General features: G+C 41.2%; 1 protein-coding gene across 1 annotated transcript in view; it reads left to right on the forward strand.

Moving 5' to 3' along the window:
• fam49bb (family with sequence similarity 49 member Bb) overlaps positions 1-1,792 on the forward strand; it is a 41,417-nt gene extending 39,625 nt beyond the window's left edge. The window contains exon 12 of the mRNA XM_063483499.1: positions 991-1,792. Coding sequence (XP_063339569.1) covers positions 991-1,054 — 64 coding nt within the window. The 3' untranslated portion in view covers positions 1,055-1,792. The remainder of the gene's footprint in view (positions 1-990) is intronic.
• The last annotated feature ends 18,595 nt before the right edge of the window (positions 1,793-20,387 follow it).

Genomic DNA, 20,387 nt, shown 5'->3' on the forward strand with positions numbered 1-20,387 from the left:
TATTTTCATCAATATTTAAACTGCAGATCGGGCTGGTGTGTCAGGTTGTTGCAGGAGTTCTCAAAATCTTGCGGGCAGATTTACATGAAGATTTCACCACCAGCATGGCCCAACTTGGAATTGATCCAGATCTGGATGATTCTTCTTTTTTATTTAATTGTAGCGTTTTTAAAAACATGGCCTCAGAGCAGGTGTTCAGTATACGGGGTGCCTGCTCTCCCAGGTGAGCTGCAGACACAACGCTTTTGGAGTTTTTTAAAGGAAGCCGCTGCTGCTGATGATGATGAGAAAAATTAGTAGGAATTGGAGTTCAAGAAAATATCACAAACTGAGGCAAGAATTCAATTAATGCATCGTGTGGTGGCGTTGGTACGCGGCCTCGGAGTGCTTCTTTTGATCGATAAGACATGGAAATGCTTCCTTTTGTTAAGTGTTGACTCATTCCGAATCAAATTAAGCTTCACTTGAAAACACACAGCCTTCAAATTTAAAGAGTGTGAATCTTTTAAAGGTACAAATACTGCAGAAACAATAACTCCTTACTTTGTAATAAGAGCAATAGTTCCTGTTTCTGTGTAGTCTAGAAAGTCTATAAAAAACTGCTTCAAACTTCATTTTTAGTAGAAAAAACCTTGAACATGTTACAACTCCAGAAGCGGAAACCAGAGCATTCACAAGTGTGATTTCCCATCGGACGTTTTGTTTTTAGTAACAGTTTAAATCTTTACATATAATCCGAAAAGGCTTAAGTCGGATCAAAAGGTTTGAGCAAAAGAAAGCCACCTTTTACTGTAACTGTTTGGAGGAGATTGACACCAGATCAGGAAATGCTTCAGTATTAACATTTACCCCGTTGAAGAGGACGTTTTCAGCTAAATTAGGACTTTCACTTTGAGAACTTGAGCATATTTTGTTCAGAATACTTCACTATTTTCACTCTTTGTTCTTCTACTGAAGTGCACATTTGCTTTTTCTCTCTCTCGCCTGCAGGTACACAACCAAGCATTTAAACGATGAATCAACCAACAAGACTATCAAGAGCATGCTGCAGTAGGACTGAGCTGCTAGGACTGCTGAAGGGAGACGCCGCTCTCTCGACTGATGTCGCTGCACAGAATGTTTTTTTTTTTTTTTTTCCTTTGTTTGCTTTTTTAAATGGAAAAGAGCTACTGCTCCGCCCTCTTTTATACTGCAAAATGCTACTGCCATTATAAACGTCTTTTTTGGTGCCAAAAAGATGTCGCTGATATGTAATGTTTTCGATAAAAGCCCATGCCGCTATGGCAGCTAATGAAAGCATTGTGGATGCTCCGGTTTTTATTTTAAACATGTCTTCTTTTTCTTTTTTTCCCTGTGTAAGGGGACGGGAGTTCTGACTTGAAAATTTAATACAGAGAGATATATAGAGACGTATATATTATTTTTGGTTGATTTGTTATTTAATTCCATCTTCTGCATGATTACAAAACAAAATAGTCTTTTCCTTGTATTTAAAGTTTAAAAAAACAAAACAAAAGTAATGGTTCCTCTTAATTTGTCTGCTCTTTTGTGCTTTCATAATTAAATGTTTTGTTATTGAAATGGTACTTGTTGAATTGAGATTAAGAGTACTGTTTTTATATTTTTTATAGGTTTTAATTTGTGCATATGTCTTTTTTTTTTTTTTTCTTTTTTTTTTTAGTTGTGTTGTATTTTTCAGTTGAAAACTTTAAACTGTGATACGTTCAAAATCAAATTAAAACTGGGAGTGTGTACTGTACATGGACAGTATGTTGTGGCTGGAGAAATTAAAAGGAGAACTCTTGTTTTCTACGACCCCGACTTGTCAGGTTTGATCTCTTCTCGCCGTCTCCGGGCGGCCGGGGGGGAAGATTGAGAACTCAGTGACACACAGTTTGTTTGTTTTTTAACTTAAAAACGAAATAAGCAACTTTAACACTTCAAAGCAATCCTCTTAATCTAATTGCCAAATTATGTCTGTTCACCTTCACGTGAAGGTCAATAACGCTCTCAGGGTAGATATTAAGTAATGGTAGTAACAAATAACTGAAACCAGCCGAACCTGCCGCTGCACTGCACTCATTTTTGCTTTTGAAGTGTACTTTCCATTCTTCTCTGCATTTACTGGATGATATTATTCAAAAATAAGATGGTAATGATTCCTAAAATGCGCAGCAGAATATTAATAAAATGGATTAGGTGAAATCCACCTTCACTACCTGCAGGATTGACTTAATGCACACATTAATGCATCGATAATTATAACGCAGAAATATCTTTTTACCTGTATTTTGAGTGTAATTTCAGCATGATTTGATTTATTTACTGATAGTGGGTCTTGATGGTTTCCCTCAGTTCAGTCTGTCTGAAACGGGACATTTTCGCTCCCCTCTGCCTCCTTTTAGGAAGGAGGGTGGAGCTTCTGTGCTTGCAGCCCGAGATGACCATATTAGGAATATCCACTCTTGCTGACATCATTCAGAGTCAACAGTACAAAAAGAGTCTGGTGCCTGAGCTTCTGGCTTCTGTGGTACTTTGACCATATTTAATATGAGCATCCTTCATTGTGATGCTTTATATTTGTGACACTGTGAGTTGCCACGGAAATCGGCTTTTAACAGTCCCTAAAGTGATGGCTCAAAACAATAAACCGTAAAAGCACCTGATGATCAACGCTGATGTCGTTGGAGGCTAGATGAATCACAACCCCCTGCGCCACTGACTCCGGCCTCCACAGCCAGTCAACACTAAGGATGAATGACGACAGAGCAGGTTAATGAGGATGACAGAGAGAGTAATGAGTGGTCTGTGGATGTAACAGCTGATTATGGGAACCTGTTGGCAGTTTAATCTGTCAGCAGGTGCAACAGAGAAACAATTTTTGGACCACCTGATGAATGCGAGTCTCTTATAGTTCTGTTTTTGGTCTCCACCACCTGTTGAGGGGTGTATTTTTCTCGTTAGCTGCTAAATGTTGCACTGTGTTCACTAGTCAGTCTCTGATTTACAGTACAGGCACATACTGAGCTTGAAGGCCCACTCTTTAAGGTTCATTTAATGTTTTAGGCTAACCTGCACATATAGAGGGAGGTGTGGCACTCTCCTCCAACAGCACCAAACCCAGACCTGTTTGCTTTTTAGGTGCCTGTTTGTTTGTTTCAGCTGATTCCGTTTAGACAAGAATCTTGTGTTGGGTTTTGCAGGTAATTGTTTTTGCATTATTAAACTGCAGCAGGTTGGAGGCATCCCATTTCAAATGGGCTCTGTGAGCTATCCATTTGGGGGTTTAATAATAGTACCCCAATGTAACCACAATGTCCACAGTTCAGTTCCTTGCCACATTCATTCATTTTTCTCTTTCTGCCCGTGGTTATTGTCTGTCCTCTTCAGACCGCCGGATGTCTGATAGAGGTAAAAAAGCATTAAGAACTAGTACGAGGTTGAGCAGGCATACGTTTTCCAGTAGGTGACTGCAGGCGCCTGGGTTCTATCCACTTCCTGTGTGTCCTTTGCCCTGCTTTCTTTTCCTGATTTGTCTACATTTACAGTTGTGGTCTCATCACTCATCATGGGCATTAATGTTTGTGGTGATTTTTGGCTTTTAATGTTTTCTTCCAACTGTTCCTTTTCCAGGGTGGAATGATCTTTAATGACTTTACAAACAAGGACTGGGTGCATAAGTTTTAATCTATTTTAGATATTCTCTAATCCACACAGGGTCCTAAGTGTACACACAGGCTCAAATATATACATACACTCACGTAAAACTTTTAGTAAGTTGTGCTGAAGGTTCTACAATGTCTTTTAATTTGAGAAGGCCAAGGCCCATCAACCTCTGGTTAGAGCTCATGACTTACTACAGCTGGTAGTTTCTCTTTGGCAGCATAAAGAGGATTTGTTTGACAGCACTCGTTGAACTGACCAGTACTCATTACTTCAAACAACTGAACATAAGTACAAATTATTCAGCTTTCAAATCCAAGACTGTACCAACTATCAGGCATGGTGGTGGTAGCATCATGCTCCGGGGCTGTTTTGGTGCCAATGGTACTGCTAAATTGCACAAAGTGGATGGAATAATGAAAAAGGAGGACTACCTCCAAATTCTTTAACTTGAAACTTGGACACGGTTGGATGTTCCAGCAGGACAATGATCCCAGACATATATAAAAAGTGGTTTGGGATGGATAAAGCAGGCATTATTATGACATTAAGCTCCTGGAAAAACCTTCACAAAGCCCCAAACTCAACACTTTTGAAAATTTGTGGACTATTTTTAAAAGCTAGGTCTGAATTTGACCAATTCTGTCAAGAAGAGCGGTCAAAAATCCAGCCAGAATTATACCACCAGCCTGTTGATCGCTACCAAAAAGGTACAACTTGCTAAGAGACATTTAACAAAATATCAGTGGAGACGTATATATATATTTGAGCCTGTGAAATGAAAACCTACAGACCCAATTCTTGTTTTTAAAGTTTTTAAACATGTATGCTGTACAACCGATCCACCCTGAAAACAATAAATCATTAAAATCCCCAAATGACCATGACATTCATGCCCACGATGAGTGCACGTAAACTTCACATCTGTACAGAGGGTTAATTATCAAGCACTAGAGATGCAAACAGGCCTGATGTTGTGCACAGTTTCCATCTTCATGCCAAGCTAAACTAAACGGCTGTAGTCTGTAGAGTCATATTTAGTGTACACATAAACAAGCAGTAGAATAATCCTCTCCTCTCTCCTATGCAACATGAAAATAATAGTAACAAGACAAAAAGTACTTTTTTGTTTATCTGCTAATGAAAAGCATCCATTTCCCCCAGTGACACCTTTGTTAAATGAGCTTTTCATTTGTCCTCTTTTCGCCTTTTACGACCACTCAAAGTCTGCTATACTTAATGGCTCACTAAGAAACATAATTGCACAATGTCAGTGACAAGTGGTCATCTCTCTTTATCTAAAAAAAAAAGCTTTTCAGGATCCATTATTCCTTTCCTCCACATTAAAGGTTTTCTCCTGTTCCATCCATGCTCCGGTAAAAAAGAAAGATCCTTTCAATTCATTCTCACTTCTCCAACCTTTTTATTTTTCCTCCTCTTTTCAGTCGTGACACACAGAGAGAGGGAGCGAAAGGAAAGGGGCCACTCTCGTGTGGCCACTGCAGCAAAACTTGTCAGGGTCAAAGGCAGACAGACAGCAGAGCGTGCATGGGTGTGTCCTCTGCAGCATCGCTGCACTAACAGACTGGGAAAAAAAGGGAAGGAAACGAGAGGGAGTGAAGGAGGAGATGGGAGGCAAGCGGAGCGGTTTAATCTTGGGTGGGTTTAGAATCCTTGAGGGAGAGTTATAGAAAAGCATGTTGGGGGTGGGGGTGTATAGCTTCTGTTGCATTTTTTAAATGAGTAAATGCAGCTCAAACGTGGTTGCAGGGCATGCGACGCGCACAGAATAGCTGCCTTTTTGTCACCGTGACTCCTTCTCAGTGGGGAGCTTTGACCTTGTTTCCCACCCACCGTGACCCTCCATGCAGAAGCTTTCACTGCATCATCGGGGCTGCAGGCGGAGATGGCGGCCCTGCTGTCCAGACGAATGAAGCCTTTCTGAGCTGTATTCAATCTAATATCAAAGTCAACCTTTCCTCTCACCTGAGAACGATCATAACGGAGCAGCGTGGAAGCCAAAAAAAGAAGAATAAGACTGAATTAATTAAGTTTTAAAAGTCTGTTAAACCTCTAAATGTTATTACAGATTGATGCTTGAAGCTACAGGATCAGATCATGTGTGAATACCGGCAAGTAGCTGATTACACCCACAGCATCCCTGCTCTGTCACTAGAGCCACAGACTTAATAAAAGAAGGAAAAAAGGGAAGAACCATGTCTATGCTATCAGATAAGAGCAGCAAGCTTGGGAAAATGACCTTCATGCATATTAAATTCTGCAAACACAGATATCAGCTAATTAGTGCAACATACAGAATCTCACCCGCTATAACTGGAGTTCCCAGATTCAATCTATATCATCAAATTATGAGAACTTTCTTCTCACCTACCTTTAATCTGCCTGAAAATGTTTTTGTTTGACCATTAAAATGATTGCTTTGAAATCTGAGCTTCTCTTCTACATGCAGCTGATTGGAAACCCCGGGGTCCCAAGGAGAATCAGCAGTACTGAGAATAGTGGGAGGTGCTTAGGTAACAAAAGGCCACGCATCAGGTGTGGCAGCCCTTTGTCTTGCTCGGTGAGGGATTTGATTCAACACGCTCCTCCATGATATGTATATGCAGTGAATGTGCTGTGGTTGGTGCTGGTGTGTTATAGGACATCCATAAAGTCCTAAATGGTTCTTCTATAGCATTTTATAGAACTTGGCTCGTTCACCCAAGCCTAAATGCTTTCTAACATTCACACTCCGATGGATGCATCGTAGAACAACTTGGAGTTTGGTATCTTGGGATGCAAGCTGGAACAGCCAAGGATCAAACCACTGACCCACCAATTAGTAGATGACCTGTTCTACCACCACTGCCAGATTTTTTAAATAATTTTGTCATTATCTCAAAATTTCCACTTATTAACTCCATATTTCTTTTTTCTTTCTGCTGAAGTTATTTTCTCAGCGTTTTAATTAATAGCCTGAAAAACCTGTAACATGGCAAACAGCAGCTGGAGACAACTTCTGAATCATATATAGGTTCAAGGTTCTTTATTTGTCACATGCATAGTTATACAAGTATAACACACAGTGAAATGTATCCTGACACGCTCCTCAACATGTGCAAAAAAAAGGGGGGGGGGGGGGGGGGGTAGAGGGATAACATTATAAATATATATATATATATATAGTATATACATTGGTTGAATGTGCAGTAGTAGCAGCAAGCAGGTGAATTCTGTACATTAATATGAATAGACATCTGACTATTTTACAGAATGGACAATATAAACATATTTAAAGTTAAAGGAATTGAATGTCTGGAGGAGAGTCTCAGTCAATTATAGATGATGTGAGAGGGCGGGTGTGTGTGTGTGTGTGTGTGTGGGGGGGGGGGGGGGGGGGGGGGGTTGGTTTAGGGCCCGGATGGCTTGAGGATAGAAGCTCCTCTTGAGTCTCTCTGTCCTTGCCCGGATGATGCGGAACCTTCTACCAGATTGTAGAAGTTGGAACAGTTTGTTGCCAGGATGGGACGGGTTCTTCAGTATCTGCGCTGCTCTAGTCCGGCATCTCCTGGTGTAGGTGTCCTGAAGCGGGGGGAGAGCAATCCTGCAGCAGCGTTCTGCTGTACGGATCACTCTCTGGAGAGCTTTTTGGTCCTTCACACAGCTGTTTCCAAACCACGATGTCATGTTCTGTGTGAGGATGCTCTCCACAGCGCCTGTATAGAAGATCCTGAGGATCTTTGGAGAGACCCTGAACTTCCTCAGTTGTCGTAGGTGATACAGGCGCTGCCTAGCCTTTTTGGTCTGGGCCTGAATGTGGGCAGCCCATGTCAGGTCTGAGGAGATGTGGACGCCAAGATACTTAAAGGACTGCACCCTCTCTACTGGAGCTCCATTAATGATAATGGGCTTGTAGTCTCTGTGCTGACTCCTTCTGAAGTCCACCATATATATATATATATATAACTGTATTTCATAATAATGCAAAATAAAACATTTACAATTTTTAGTCACAAAAATTCCCCATCAGTTGACCTGGAGAAGCTTGATAATTCAGGCTAAGTTTAAAATATGTTAAAAGGCATAAAATGTAAAATGGCCTGTATTTGTATAGCGCTTTACTTAGTCCCTATGGACCCCAAAGCACTTTACACTACATTCAGTCATCCACCCATTCACACACACATTCACACACTGGTGATGGCAAGCTACATTGTAGCCACAGCTGCCCTGGGGCGCACTGACAGAGGCGAGGCTGCCGGACACTGGCGCTACCAGTAGGCAACGGGTGAAGTGTCTTGCCCAAGGACACAATGACCGAGACCGTCGGGGCTACAGAAAGAGTTCTCCATGTTTCTTGAAAGACATTCAAAACTCTTCTTTGGATGTTTGCTGCATTTTGTTCTGTTCTCTGTCGAGATGATGACACACTGCTTCATTACGTTGAAGTCTGGGCTCTGGGGAGGCCAGTCCATAACTGATAGTTTTACATTGTGTGTTTTTCTATCCAGGTGTGCTTTTGCTGCATTGTCAGTGTGTTTGAGATCATGCTAAAAATGAAACCACTGCAAATCCGATGCTTTTCACATGTTATTGCATGTTTTACTGTACTTTAACACCACTGGCTAAAATGCAGCTTAAACCATGACGGTGCCTCCACCCAGTTTTACAGATGGCTGTAGATTCTCACTGTTGTACCTCTCTCTTGACCTCATCTGAACGTACTGTCAATGATGTAAGACAAGAATGTCAAATTTGGATTCATCACTTCATAAGACCTGTTTTCACAGAATTTCAGTGCCTTTTCTCCTTGTTTGCTTTCCTTAAGAATGGCTTCTTTGAACTGAAGAAGCTTCTCAGATGAGCGGTGAAACATCTTCAAGAAACTTAAAGAAGTCTAGTTGCTTTTCTTTCCAAACTCCACAGATTATCACGCCCTGGATAACTGAGAACCTGCACAGAAATATTCTTGAATTCACCTTAAAAACAAAAAGACAAGGAAAAACAAGGTGGCTGGCTCAAGACTTTTGCACAGTAGCTTTGTTGCTTTTTATTTTATGTTAGCACTCAGCTTTATCACCAGCAAATCTCATCCATCTATTTATTACCGGTTTATAGTTGTTGTTTTATGTCATTGTTGTAGCCTGTATTTCATTATTATGTTCATGGGTGATTTTTATTCGCTTGGCTGCAGTCTACAAATGTTTTATTATAGGATTAAACTTTGTAAAGCACTTTGAACTTTTGTTTTGAACAGTGCTAAATTTATTCAATTTGCACACTATTCATACTTAATGAGTTATGTCTGTGTGCACTGATGCTGTGGATGATTTGAGGGAGAGAAGGCACACAAAGGAAAAAAAAGAGATAATCCCGAAGCTGTTTGAAGGTCAAGTGTTGCCACATTAAATTTTAAAGTATTTGTCAGGCAAATATTATATCACATCACACATATTTCCTGACGGGGATCTTGGCCTCGAATGTTTGGATTGCTGCTCCTTTGTCCTTGAAATTTATAGCCTTCAAAATGTTTTCTTGATGTGACCGACTGAATTCGTTTGAGTCCTGCTCGTTCAGCAGGAATTCCTCATGATAAAAATCTCCACACTCGTTCACGACCACGGTGGGATTGTTTCTGTGGCAGTAATTAAGATGTAGCCTGACAGCTTATTCTTCTTAAAATAAAATTTATTATATTTTCTGTGTTTTTTCCCTGGAAAACAAGAAAGGAAAAATTCAGTGCCAAGAAGTGAGGTTTTTTTGTGCGTTCAGTTGCAGACAACAAGAGGCAGACTGCCAGAAATGAAATATGTTGCACTTCTGATCACTGTAGGTGCATTTCTGATCTGTTGTGTTATGCACCCTTTCCCTCTTTGCACCTGCATTTCTGCAAAAATCGTGCACGCATACTAGGTTAAAAAAAGAAAGAATTTTCCCTGGAATTTGAAAAGCCTCACGCGCTGTTTCCATGCAGATTTGTTTTGCTTTAGTTAGAAGATGTTAGTTTACTGATACGGGGCAGTTAGTTTTCCTTTAACGCGAGCAGCTGAAGAATAAATTAAACGTAAAACAGATACAGTAGAAGAAGTAATGATTTGATCCCTTCTGGAATTGACTGCAAGGCTGGAGAAAGATGGTGGATCAGCCCAAAACTACAAAATAAACAAACTTACAAATTCAGCAGGGGATCAAATCATCATTTCCCCCACTGTATCCCCTCATTTGTGTTTATTTGGGATGATACTTGCTGGATTTGATCCGTTATGTCTTCTGTCTAAAACACACCAGAAAACCAGAAAAATCTCTCCTTAAACCGGCCAAACACGGGCGGCCTTTCATCCTCAGCGATCCTGTGAGGTTTCCCATAAACGCCGAGGGTGAAATCTTCCTGTGTCAGAGAACTTTGTGTTCTTTACACAGTAGGCCTCGGAAGATGAGCTAACACTTGGCCCCCTCGCAGGGGAACATGGAGCTATACAGCGGCGTCCAGAGGAAGTGAATTATGTTGTTGGTCACACCTCACAGAGAACATCTCACCATGCGGTTTAGTGTTTTAGAGAAAAGTGAAGAGGAGATTCGCTTTATTACAAAACACTCGACTTTTTGGCTTCGTGGAGGGCAAAGCCGCCTCCTTTCCTCCTTTCTGCTCAAGTTATAATTATTTTTTTGTGAAGACACGTGTAAGTGATGCTCTACAGTTTGACATTTCCACTCCCGTGTGTCACAGAGAACGGGCACAACTGTCAGTTTGTTTCCGAGTAAAGAGTTTCTTCTTTTATTCCAGTGAAAACCCCAGCAGCCTTAGAGCCGTGCTCTGTCCATAAACCACAAGGCCCTAACACATTGCTCATCTGTCTCTTGGGTGAGACAAGTTCACTTTTCTCAGAAAGACAACGGCTATCCTCTGAGACCACCCTGCCACCCTCACAACCACCCCTTTCACACACAAACACACTCACAGATGCAGAGACCCCCCCGCCCCTGCTCAAAAATCCCACTTCCTCCTGTACGTTGCTTTAATCGGGGGAGTCTTAGTTAATCAGTCGTGTCAAAACATTAACGGCTCATTGAGGATCACGTTTCATGCCAGCCAGACTGAACCAAGGGTGCCGTAATCTCGGTCCGTTGAGCAGATAGGACTATTTGCTTGGGCAAAGCTTCAACGCTTTATCAGGAACTAAGAGTCAGTGAAAGTATTGCTACACTTCAGTAAGAAGGCACAGGCCAAGTTCCTCTTAAACACTCTCAAAGAAAGTGGACGTTTTATACCAAGAAGCCTGTTTTTTTAGAGAGGGAAGCATATTCCACATCTGGAGTAATAATAATAAAAGCAAATGCCCTAAATCCAACTTTAAGAAGATAAAACCTTTCATTTAGTTTCTTAGTTCAATAACTGAAGAAGGCGTAAATCTTCGATTAATATTAACAATATTTCAAAGCAGAATCGTGAATGTAAAATTTATATTAGTGACAATTACATGTCCAAAAAGGAAAACAAAATTATGAATATTCAATGTGGCAAAAAACGTTAACTTTAATTGCACTTTTTTCAACATTTAATCAACAGAAAATAAAATGTCCATGTTCTTGGGACATGACACAAACTAATCCAAACAAACCTTCAATCTAACGTGCAAAAATACATTTACTTGTTATATTTTAAGCTGGAAAGTTCCCTAAAATAGCACATAGGATATCAGAATCAGAATACTTTAAGATCCATAAGGAAATTATGTATGTGATTGTTTGTCTCCTTACCAAACTCACTACTGAGAATCTAAGAAGCTATGATGTAAGAGCAGAGCACTCGTCTATTTTAGCAAAAAAAAGCTTCGGTATCCAGACAGTGTGAGGAATTATGGGGTTGTAAAGAGGAAACACACCTAATTAACCTAACGGTCTCTTCTTATCAGGAGTGTAGAGAAACTGTCATGATTTGGATTGTGGAGTTGTTGAACATCCAAAATGCAGATGTTTCAATCAAAATTTCAATCTTTAATTTGCCTAATTTAAAAAAAAAACAACAAAAAACTTAAAGAGGTTTTTTTTTGGTAGCCTTTCTAACGCTCTTGTGCCGTTTGGTGTCAGACCTTTTACATGTGAACCATCTATTATCGTGTCAGCACAGATGCCACTTAATTGATGGGTACAGCAGTTTTCTTCATAGACCTCGTCCATGTTGGCTTAAAGAGCTCGGAAACATAATGTGATGAAACCTAAATGTCCACGTAGCAGCTGATAGCCTGATTCTCTTTTTTCATGCGTGCCAGTGATGAGACCTCAGAGAGGGCAGTGACGGTCTGTTAGGCTATCCACTGAACTGAGACCTCTCAACAATTACTGTCTGGCTTCAAAGAGCTCACGCATGTATGGCTAACTGCATTAATAATTAGATCTAGTTAAGGATTTCAGTGAGAGAACTTTGTTTTTATACCCTCCCTCCTGTGTGGTAATCCTGTCGTCCAGTTTAAATGTTTTACACGTGCTCACACTTTTTTTTACTTCACACATTGGTGTGAAAAGACACCAGAGGAGTGTGAGTGTCTCCCTCAGCAGCTGTCACTTCCTTACTAAGAAACAGAAATGTATAGAAATGATGCGGTGCGCTCCAAACCTCGCTGACCTCCAGCAGCAGGCTCCAACCATTCACGCAAACTGCAAACAGCAGCATGTCAGGTTGCTGGAGCTGACCACCGAAATTTCACTTAAGTTTCACTTTCCACAGAATTTTACTTTATAAGCTGTTATGTGCAAAGACACCGGGGAATATTTATCTGAAGGGACTTCTGCTTATCTTCACTTTTATGTACAAGTCTAAAAAAAAGTTATTAAAGTAGTGACGTGGGGGAAGAAGCACTTAAATGTTAATTTCATTGAATTTTTGACATATTTAAGTAATATGACAACATATAGCACATTTAAAGCGGATAGTTAATCCGTTTTATCTGCTTTGATATTACTGATGAAATTAACAACAATGAGACTACCCCAAACAGGACTGATTTTACAGCTGGAGGCCGCTCACAAATATGCTTTTATTTCACTAGTTTTGTATTTGGCTAGTGTCAGTGTCCCTCCTGGTAGCATGAGGCAATATCTGGACCCTACAGAGGTTGCACAGGTAGTCCAGTTCCTCCAGGATGGTGCCATTGTTACCTAAGGAAAAAAGCATGGAGAAGATTGGGGAAACAGGCAGTTACTCTGGGAGAGCTGGACGGGGCTGCAGAAGGCCCTTAACCCATCAGCACGACTAGTATCTGCTCCTTTGTGCAAGGACAAACATGATGAGCACAGCCAGAGCACTACAAAATGACCTCCAGCAGGCCACTGGTGTGAATGTTTAGATGTGATGTCTTTTCAAAGTGTTCCTTTAATTTTTGTTTGAGCAGTGTATATAATACTGCCAAGCTAAGCTAACAGGGGCTTGTTTGTAAGATTAAAGTAATCAATAAAATCTTATTTTAACTGCAATCTGTGATGGACCACTGCTGGAGCAAATCATCTACTAATTGGAAGTTGGTGGTTCAATCCCTGGTTCCTACATGTTGAAGATAATGAACCCTGAGTTTACCCCGATTCATCTATTGGAGTGTGTTGGGTTAAAAGTGCATAGGCTTAGAGAAAAGGGGCTTGCATGAATTTGCATGTGTGTTATGAGACGCAGAGTTACTTAATAACAGTGTATTTACTGGAGCACAAAAGGCCATGCTTTTCTTCTTTTTTCTCCCCCAGCTTTACCTGTTTTGTTTAATCACTAAAACACAGCTTAATCTTCAGTATAAAGGACTAAAACATCTGATTCAACGTACTTTAACTGTAAACGTAGTAATTATTCACATTTTTCAGAGTCAGAAAGAAATGGCATGTTATGTTAGAAAACGACTAACTAAATAGAGTTTTCCAATCTGGCAACCCAAAGACTAACATGAATAATAATGGTCAGTATGTTTTTTTCTCTTGTTTCATCCAGGCTAAAGTGCATTATTTCCAACTGATCAACTTCCCTTAAGTATGTTTAAGTTTGACACTTTTGAGAGAAGTTTTTCAGGTATTTTGACATGCCAGTCACAACACATAAATTCCAACTTAAAACCAAGATTGACCTCAAAGCTGCCTGCCTTGGACTTCTTTATTTTTTGTCTGTATATACAAAACTGTCACATTCACTTCCACTTGCAGTTTTCATTCACTCTGTCTAATGCAATTTCCTCCGACGGAGGTCCTGAAGGGAGTCGACCGTTTTCTGTCTTTCCATCGGTCCATAAATCATGACCCTGAGTCCTGATGACGATGCAACTGTGGTCACGGTTTCCACCATCAGGTTGTGCTTCCAGCCATCCTGTCACTGAGTAATATCCGACAGAACAGCACACGTTCATGTGAGAAGCCCGGCCGTGTGGTCTCACCAAGTTATTGTGATGGTGTATGGTGAAATAGTTCTGTTTTTTTAATTCTTGCAAGTATTTCACATGACGATGTGGAAATGATGGAGACCCTCGTAATGCTAGTAAGCTGGAGACAGCAGCCTGTTAGCTTAGCTTGGCAGTTATATAATATTTTGTCACAAATTGCAAGAAATGAGGGAACAATTTTATACATGTACATTGCAGCTGTTAGGGTGGCAATAGTTAAGTATTTATGGAAATATATATATTTGTTATAGAGGCTAGAGTGAGATATAAATACATAAAAGTATCACTTTTATTAAGCTAGAAACAGGAGTTAGCTAGCCTAGCTTAGCATAACGACTGGAAACACAGGAACCTAGCTTCTTCTTTTTTAGTAATGAAAATCTTCCTTCCGGCACCTTTAAAGCGTTTTAATCAAAATTTTACTGTTAGTGTGTTATTGTTTAAGGTGTAGGACATATTTCATGTTTAGGGCAACTTCTGGAAACTTTTGGCAACTAACTTGGCGACTGTGTAAAAATGGAAGAAAAAAATCAGACAAAACATAGAGATAAAGAAAACATTCAAGACTGAGCAAACACCTAATTAAAGCAAATATCTAATCAGTAAATCACAAGACTGCAATATAGTACGTTTAGGCATGCAGACATGGTAAAGACAGCCAACTGAAGTTAAAATTGAGCATCAGAATAGTGAAGAAAGGGGATTTGAGTGACTTTGGCATGGTTGTTGGTCTGAGTATTTTGGAAACTGGGATTTTCGCACACAGTCTGGAGTGTTTCCAGAGGAGGATCCTAACTGGCAGTTCTCTGGGAGAGAAAGCCTTGTTGATACCAGATGTCCAAGGTGAATGGCTGATAGGAAGGCAACAAATAACCACTTATTACAACCAGGTTATACAGAAAAGCATCTCTGAACAAAAAACAGGAAATGAAACCTTGAAGCAGATGGACTGCAACAGCAGAGGACCACACCGGGTGTCTCTCCCGTCAGCTAAGAACAGGAAACTGATGCTACAGTTCACAAGATTGGACAATAGAAGATTGGAAAAACATTGCCTGGTCTGATGAGCCTCGATTTCTGCTGCGAGCTTCAAATGGTTAGGTCAGCACGGATCCGTCCTGCGCTGTATCAAAAGTTCAGGCAGGTGGTGGTGTAACAGTGTGGAGGATAGTTCTTTGGCACTTTGGGCCCCTCAGGACCAGCTGAGCATTGTTTAAACCCCACAGCCTATCTGAATACTGTTGCTGGTCATGTCCATTCCTTTATGTCCACAGTGTACCCAACTTCTGATGGCTGCTTCCAGCTGGATAACGAACCATGGCACAAAGCTCAGATCAGTTCACTGGACTCAAATGGACTCTGCAGTCACCGAATCTCAATCCAACAGAGATTCTGAATGTGGTGGAGCAGGAGATTTTCATCATGGATGTGCAACCAACAAATCTGCAGCAACTGTGTGATGCTGTCATGCCAACATGGACCAAATCTAAAATTCTTGAACCACTTACTAACCACTTATTACTTTATTGTAATTTTTAAAAGGGATTCTGAGCAATAGATCTTTCAATTTCCTTCTTTGGACATTCGCTGCTTTTTCGCTTATTTTCAGCCCAGTCCTTGAACCCGAACATTTTCAAAGGAGTGTTTTTTTGTTGTTTTTTTTGTGAAAACTGTACAAGTGGAAGACAAAAGAAGAAGGGTCAGGCTTAAAAAACTGTATCTGAAACTCATCTTCTTAAGCAATACGAAATTATTTAATACAGAACTGACACAGGACCTAAGAGAGATACATCTGGACCTTCGGTTGGACCACTGGTATCTGCGGTGAAGCTTTGACCGTCAGTTTTGGCTGATAACGGTGTTGCTCCAACCACTTTTGCTGGGACATCCTATCAGTCCTCTTATCGCACTCTAACCAAGAAAACGGATCAACATTTTCCCTAAACTGTAAACTATTCCCTTACAAACCCTTGCAGTGTGTGTGATAGTCTGCATTTAAATAAATGAGTTTATTTGTCACAGGTTTTACTCCTCTCACATGTTCTGTTACATTTTGATCTCATTGTAATAGTTTTATCAGATGAAATCGAGCCATCATCGCTGTGTCCTCGCCACGGCTTTGGCGGAAGAAGTTGTGGTGCAGAAAGCCTCCCAAATCAATATAAATTATATATTTGCATCAATTCTGATGAAATTTATGATATTAAATTGCTTTGCTGTGCTTTGAAAAAAAGAAAATCGATACATATCACTATGTCAGGCCTGTGGAGCTGCAGAGTAAAGAAAAAAAAGATGTATTGATTTGAGAATATCTCTGATTATGTCCGATTATGCCACTCATAATCTCTTTAATCCATTTAGACTAGTGTAAAAAAGAAAAAAAAACACATACACACAGTGTCTTTAAAGGCTGATGGAGTGTTTTTATATTGAATTAGAAACCAGGCAGCGTGTGTGCATGCTGTAATCTGCGAAGGGTATAAAGGGAAGGGAGTGTCAGCCGGTGCGCTGCGCTGCTGACTTTAGCCGAGATGTTCCAGCTGCTACTGAGCGTTCACATTACTGTAATCAAGCCCTGCTGGCACTGGTTAGCTGTTCCTCGCCGCCTCCTCTGTGCTACAGCGTTATCTTACATTACTAGAAAGGGAACGGTGAAACACTTTAAGCTTAAAAAAAGACTCTTGTCGGGGGGAGCTTTGAGAGCTGCTTTTGTGAAATAACACTGCACATGCATTTTGAAACATTCAAAGACTCGAATAATTGGCTTTTTTGTGTCATCATTAATGTGTTTCATTGATGATTTATTCAATAATGAAGTCTGCTTTATGTCTATCATTAGCTAGAAGACACCTTCTTTTTAATTTCAAATGGAGATCGTCCCAAAACCCTCTTGAAGGCCGAGATGAACTTGGCAGAGAACTTCCTAATGTCAAGGCAGTTTTTGACCTGCTCACACCCACTGCGTAACTGTGCACGCTTGATCTGATGGTGAGCCTGCAGGTGGTGCAGTAGCATCAGCTTTGGCTCGCAGCTCTGTGCGCCAGCCTCTCCCCGACTGGGAGAGAAGAGCTGCTGACTGGAACACATTTCCCCGCCGCACAGGGAAAACACTGATTCAGCTCTTATGGGAGAGCCCCCGTCTCTGGGGTTATTGAGGTTGGGATAACACCACCGACGCTAAAGACATCCCGTCCTCATCACTCTCTGACACGCCGGGAGCGCCTGTGAAGGTTTTTAATCTGCAGCTATTGATTTACTGTTCAAACGAGAGTTGGCTTCTGGTGATGAGCTGGGATGAGATATATTTTGTGCTCCTTTTCTTTTAACTTCCTTCCAACTGTCTTCATGGTCTTGCTCAACTAATGTGTCAAAACACATAAACTGCTGCGAGTGTGTGTGAGAGAGAGAGCGGCCTCAGGGTGACGATAACAGACGGAGCCCAGCGGCTGGGTGGACGACCTTCTCTGGTTAGAGCCTGGCAACACCCTTACAGCTTCACATACCCCTGCAGACCATATCTACCCCCCCCCCCCCCCTCTTTTTTTTAAACCTCCTCCTTTTCCTCTCCTTCCTCTTTTACTACACCCCTCCTCAGCCCCCTCGCCTGCTACTCCACATGAATAATGCAGGGGCCCTCCTCGATCGTTGCTACCAACATGCCACGGCATGTTTTATTCACGCTAAACTCAGGCAGATCCCCCACCCCACTATCAACACAACCACCCCCTCATCGCTGACCAGATCTGTGAGCAGCCGCCGGCCTCAAAGACATCAGCGACAGCTCGCTGTGTCTGCTCGCAAGGTCTCCTTGACCCCTGCGTCCCTGCAGGAGAGCGACCCCGGTTTTTATTGGAAGTAAATATTTGCATTTAATTCCTGAAGCCCTGTCACACCCTGCTGAACATAAATGCTCCCGATTCAGTCCATTCCTTTTCTTTCCCATTATAACTCCCTTTCTTTTCTTTTCCTTTTGTTGATGAAGGTGGCTTTTTCAGAGATGATCCTCTTTTATCAGTGAGTCTGCTGCTATCACTTGGGATGCACTGATACACTAGTGCCCTGTTTCTTAACTATAATCTTAAATCACTCGCTTATGGTTTATGGGTCTCTTTTACAATCTTTACATCCACCTGGTTACCTCAGAGCGATGCTTATGGTTTGATTGCCTTCTAGACACAACCCAAACACAAGAAGGTGTTATCCTTCAAACGAGGATTTACGATTTTTCCATTATAAACGTCTCCATTTTTGCACGTCACATGAGTGGGTGACGAGCAGCCGGATTCCTTTGACTAATTGAACTACATGACCTCTGACCTCAAAACTGAAATTAAATTATCACATGTTAATTAACGGATTAACGGCATTAGAAAAAACAGTCACATACATATTTTTCTACCTGGTAACCTCATGTAATTGGCTTATAATTGACCAATGAACACTTAAAAGACAGTACCCCATGTTTTACATTTAAATAACTTGACATACTTTACCTCGGTGTGCACGCTGTTTTATATTTGTATATATATTTGTATTTATTTGGCTTTGGCTTTGGCTCTGAGCTCAGCACAAAGCTTCCTGTGTGTCCACACCCAATGTATGTGTGCAAATGGCAAATAAAAGATTTTATCTTATCTTTTTTATTTATTTTAAAGATAAATATAATCCTTTGTCCTTGCTCCACCTCTAAATTAAACTTCAAATCTGCCTTTTTATTTTATTTTATTTTTTTTGTTTAATCTTGCTGGCACTTAAAACACCTAAACTAGTGGAACAGGTTAGGTATTATATATAACTGCCAAATTTAAAGCTAAAATCTTCTTATGACGACTAAAAGATGTCACGTCATAGCAGCTGGAGTCAGTCTGAGTGCTGTGTTGTTTTGTCTTTGGAGCTGAGGAGCTCAGACAGTGTTTGGGGTCCATCTGTAGGAAATGTTTACCTGGACCGTTGTCCTGAAGGTGAGACGTTGCACCTGTCCTGTGTATCATTTGAACACTCACGCAGCCGAGAGTAACCACCTCCGCTCGTGTTTTGAAAACAACACGCCTGCCTTGCTTTAACAGAAGCTGTTGCGAAATCAGAGTTTTTCACCCTTATCTGATGGCCTGATCACCGCGGTCCGAGAGCGGTTCCGGTCACGCCTCACTGACTCTCCATGGCCACGCCGGTGTGGATGACAGCGCTCTGATGAGCCATTTGTTACCCTTCGAGACTCATTCCTTTGCCCCCGTCTGAAATGCTTGATTGATTATTCATTTGTGCTCTCGTGAGGGCTGAGCACATTAGGAAGAAGGTACCAGGTTCAAGGCCTTGAGCGCAGGTTCCTCCTGCTGTCTGCAAACATTTATCTTAATGGACTTGGAGGTGGTTTCAGCATATACAGCCATTTTAGCACCTCCATAGCTGAAGTTAAACAACAAGCAGCTGAGGGGTGTTAAAGCCGACACTCAGCTCTCGACCTGTTTTTGTTTTCACCAAAAACAATCTCTTGCATCATCTTGTCTTCTTAGTATGCTTCCCCTGAAATATGAGCCCTTACCTCCGAGCGGTGAAACGTCCAGTGTCCAGATGGCCCGCCACGGCAGCCTCTTCATCCTCGGAAGTGTCGTTAAGCATCACCAAGCAAAGAATAAACACGCTACAAATAGCACACGTGCTTTTAGAGTGGCATAAAAAAGGAAACCTCGGCATTATTTCTAGCTTCCCTTCCCTTAAAGTCTCCTCATTTGAACCCATGTTATGAAGTCAACTACCCGACCCGCATGCAGATTACACTTTGTTTTGTTGTGCAACAAAGGTCCACTGTGCAAGTACGATATGAGTTGCACCTGATAACAGGACGACTCCAAAATGACGTATTCAAACTAAGAAAACAGGTCAAAGGCTAAACAACACCTTCATGTAACAGAGGAGGAAGCCTCTGTTACTGGGAATGGTCTCTGCCCACAGCTGCTGAAAACGAATGTTAGCTCAGTGTAAAAGTGTGAAAGGTTGGCTTTGAGGCCTTACTTTATGTCTTCTGCCCCCTTCGTGAATAAAAGAAAATGCACTGCTAAGTTCTATACTGTGGTGATGCTTTCCTCACAGACCCTAAAGGGGCATCGACACAGGAAGCGATTCGTGCGTCGTTTTGTTGCTGATGGTAAGCCTCTAATGTAGTCACCACCTTGTAACCTTCTTTGGTCTCATTGGTAGTTTCTTCAGTCGCTCGCGTTGAAGGTGAGAAAAGTTTAGAGTTGATCTAAAATGCTGAATGTGACCGACTTTCTTTGGTCTGTTGTCAACGTGTCGCTGTGAATCACTTATTTA

The sequence above is a fragment of the Pelmatolapia mariae genome, linkage group LG9 (assembly GCF_036321145.2).
Source record: "Pelmatolapia mariae isolate MD_Pm_ZW linkage group LG9, Pm_UMD_F_2, whole genome shotgun sequence".
In the NCBI taxonomy this organism is placed as follows: domain Eukaryota; kingdom Metazoa; phylum Chordata; class Actinopteri; order Cichliformes; family Cichlidae; genus Pelmatolapia; species Pelmatolapia mariae.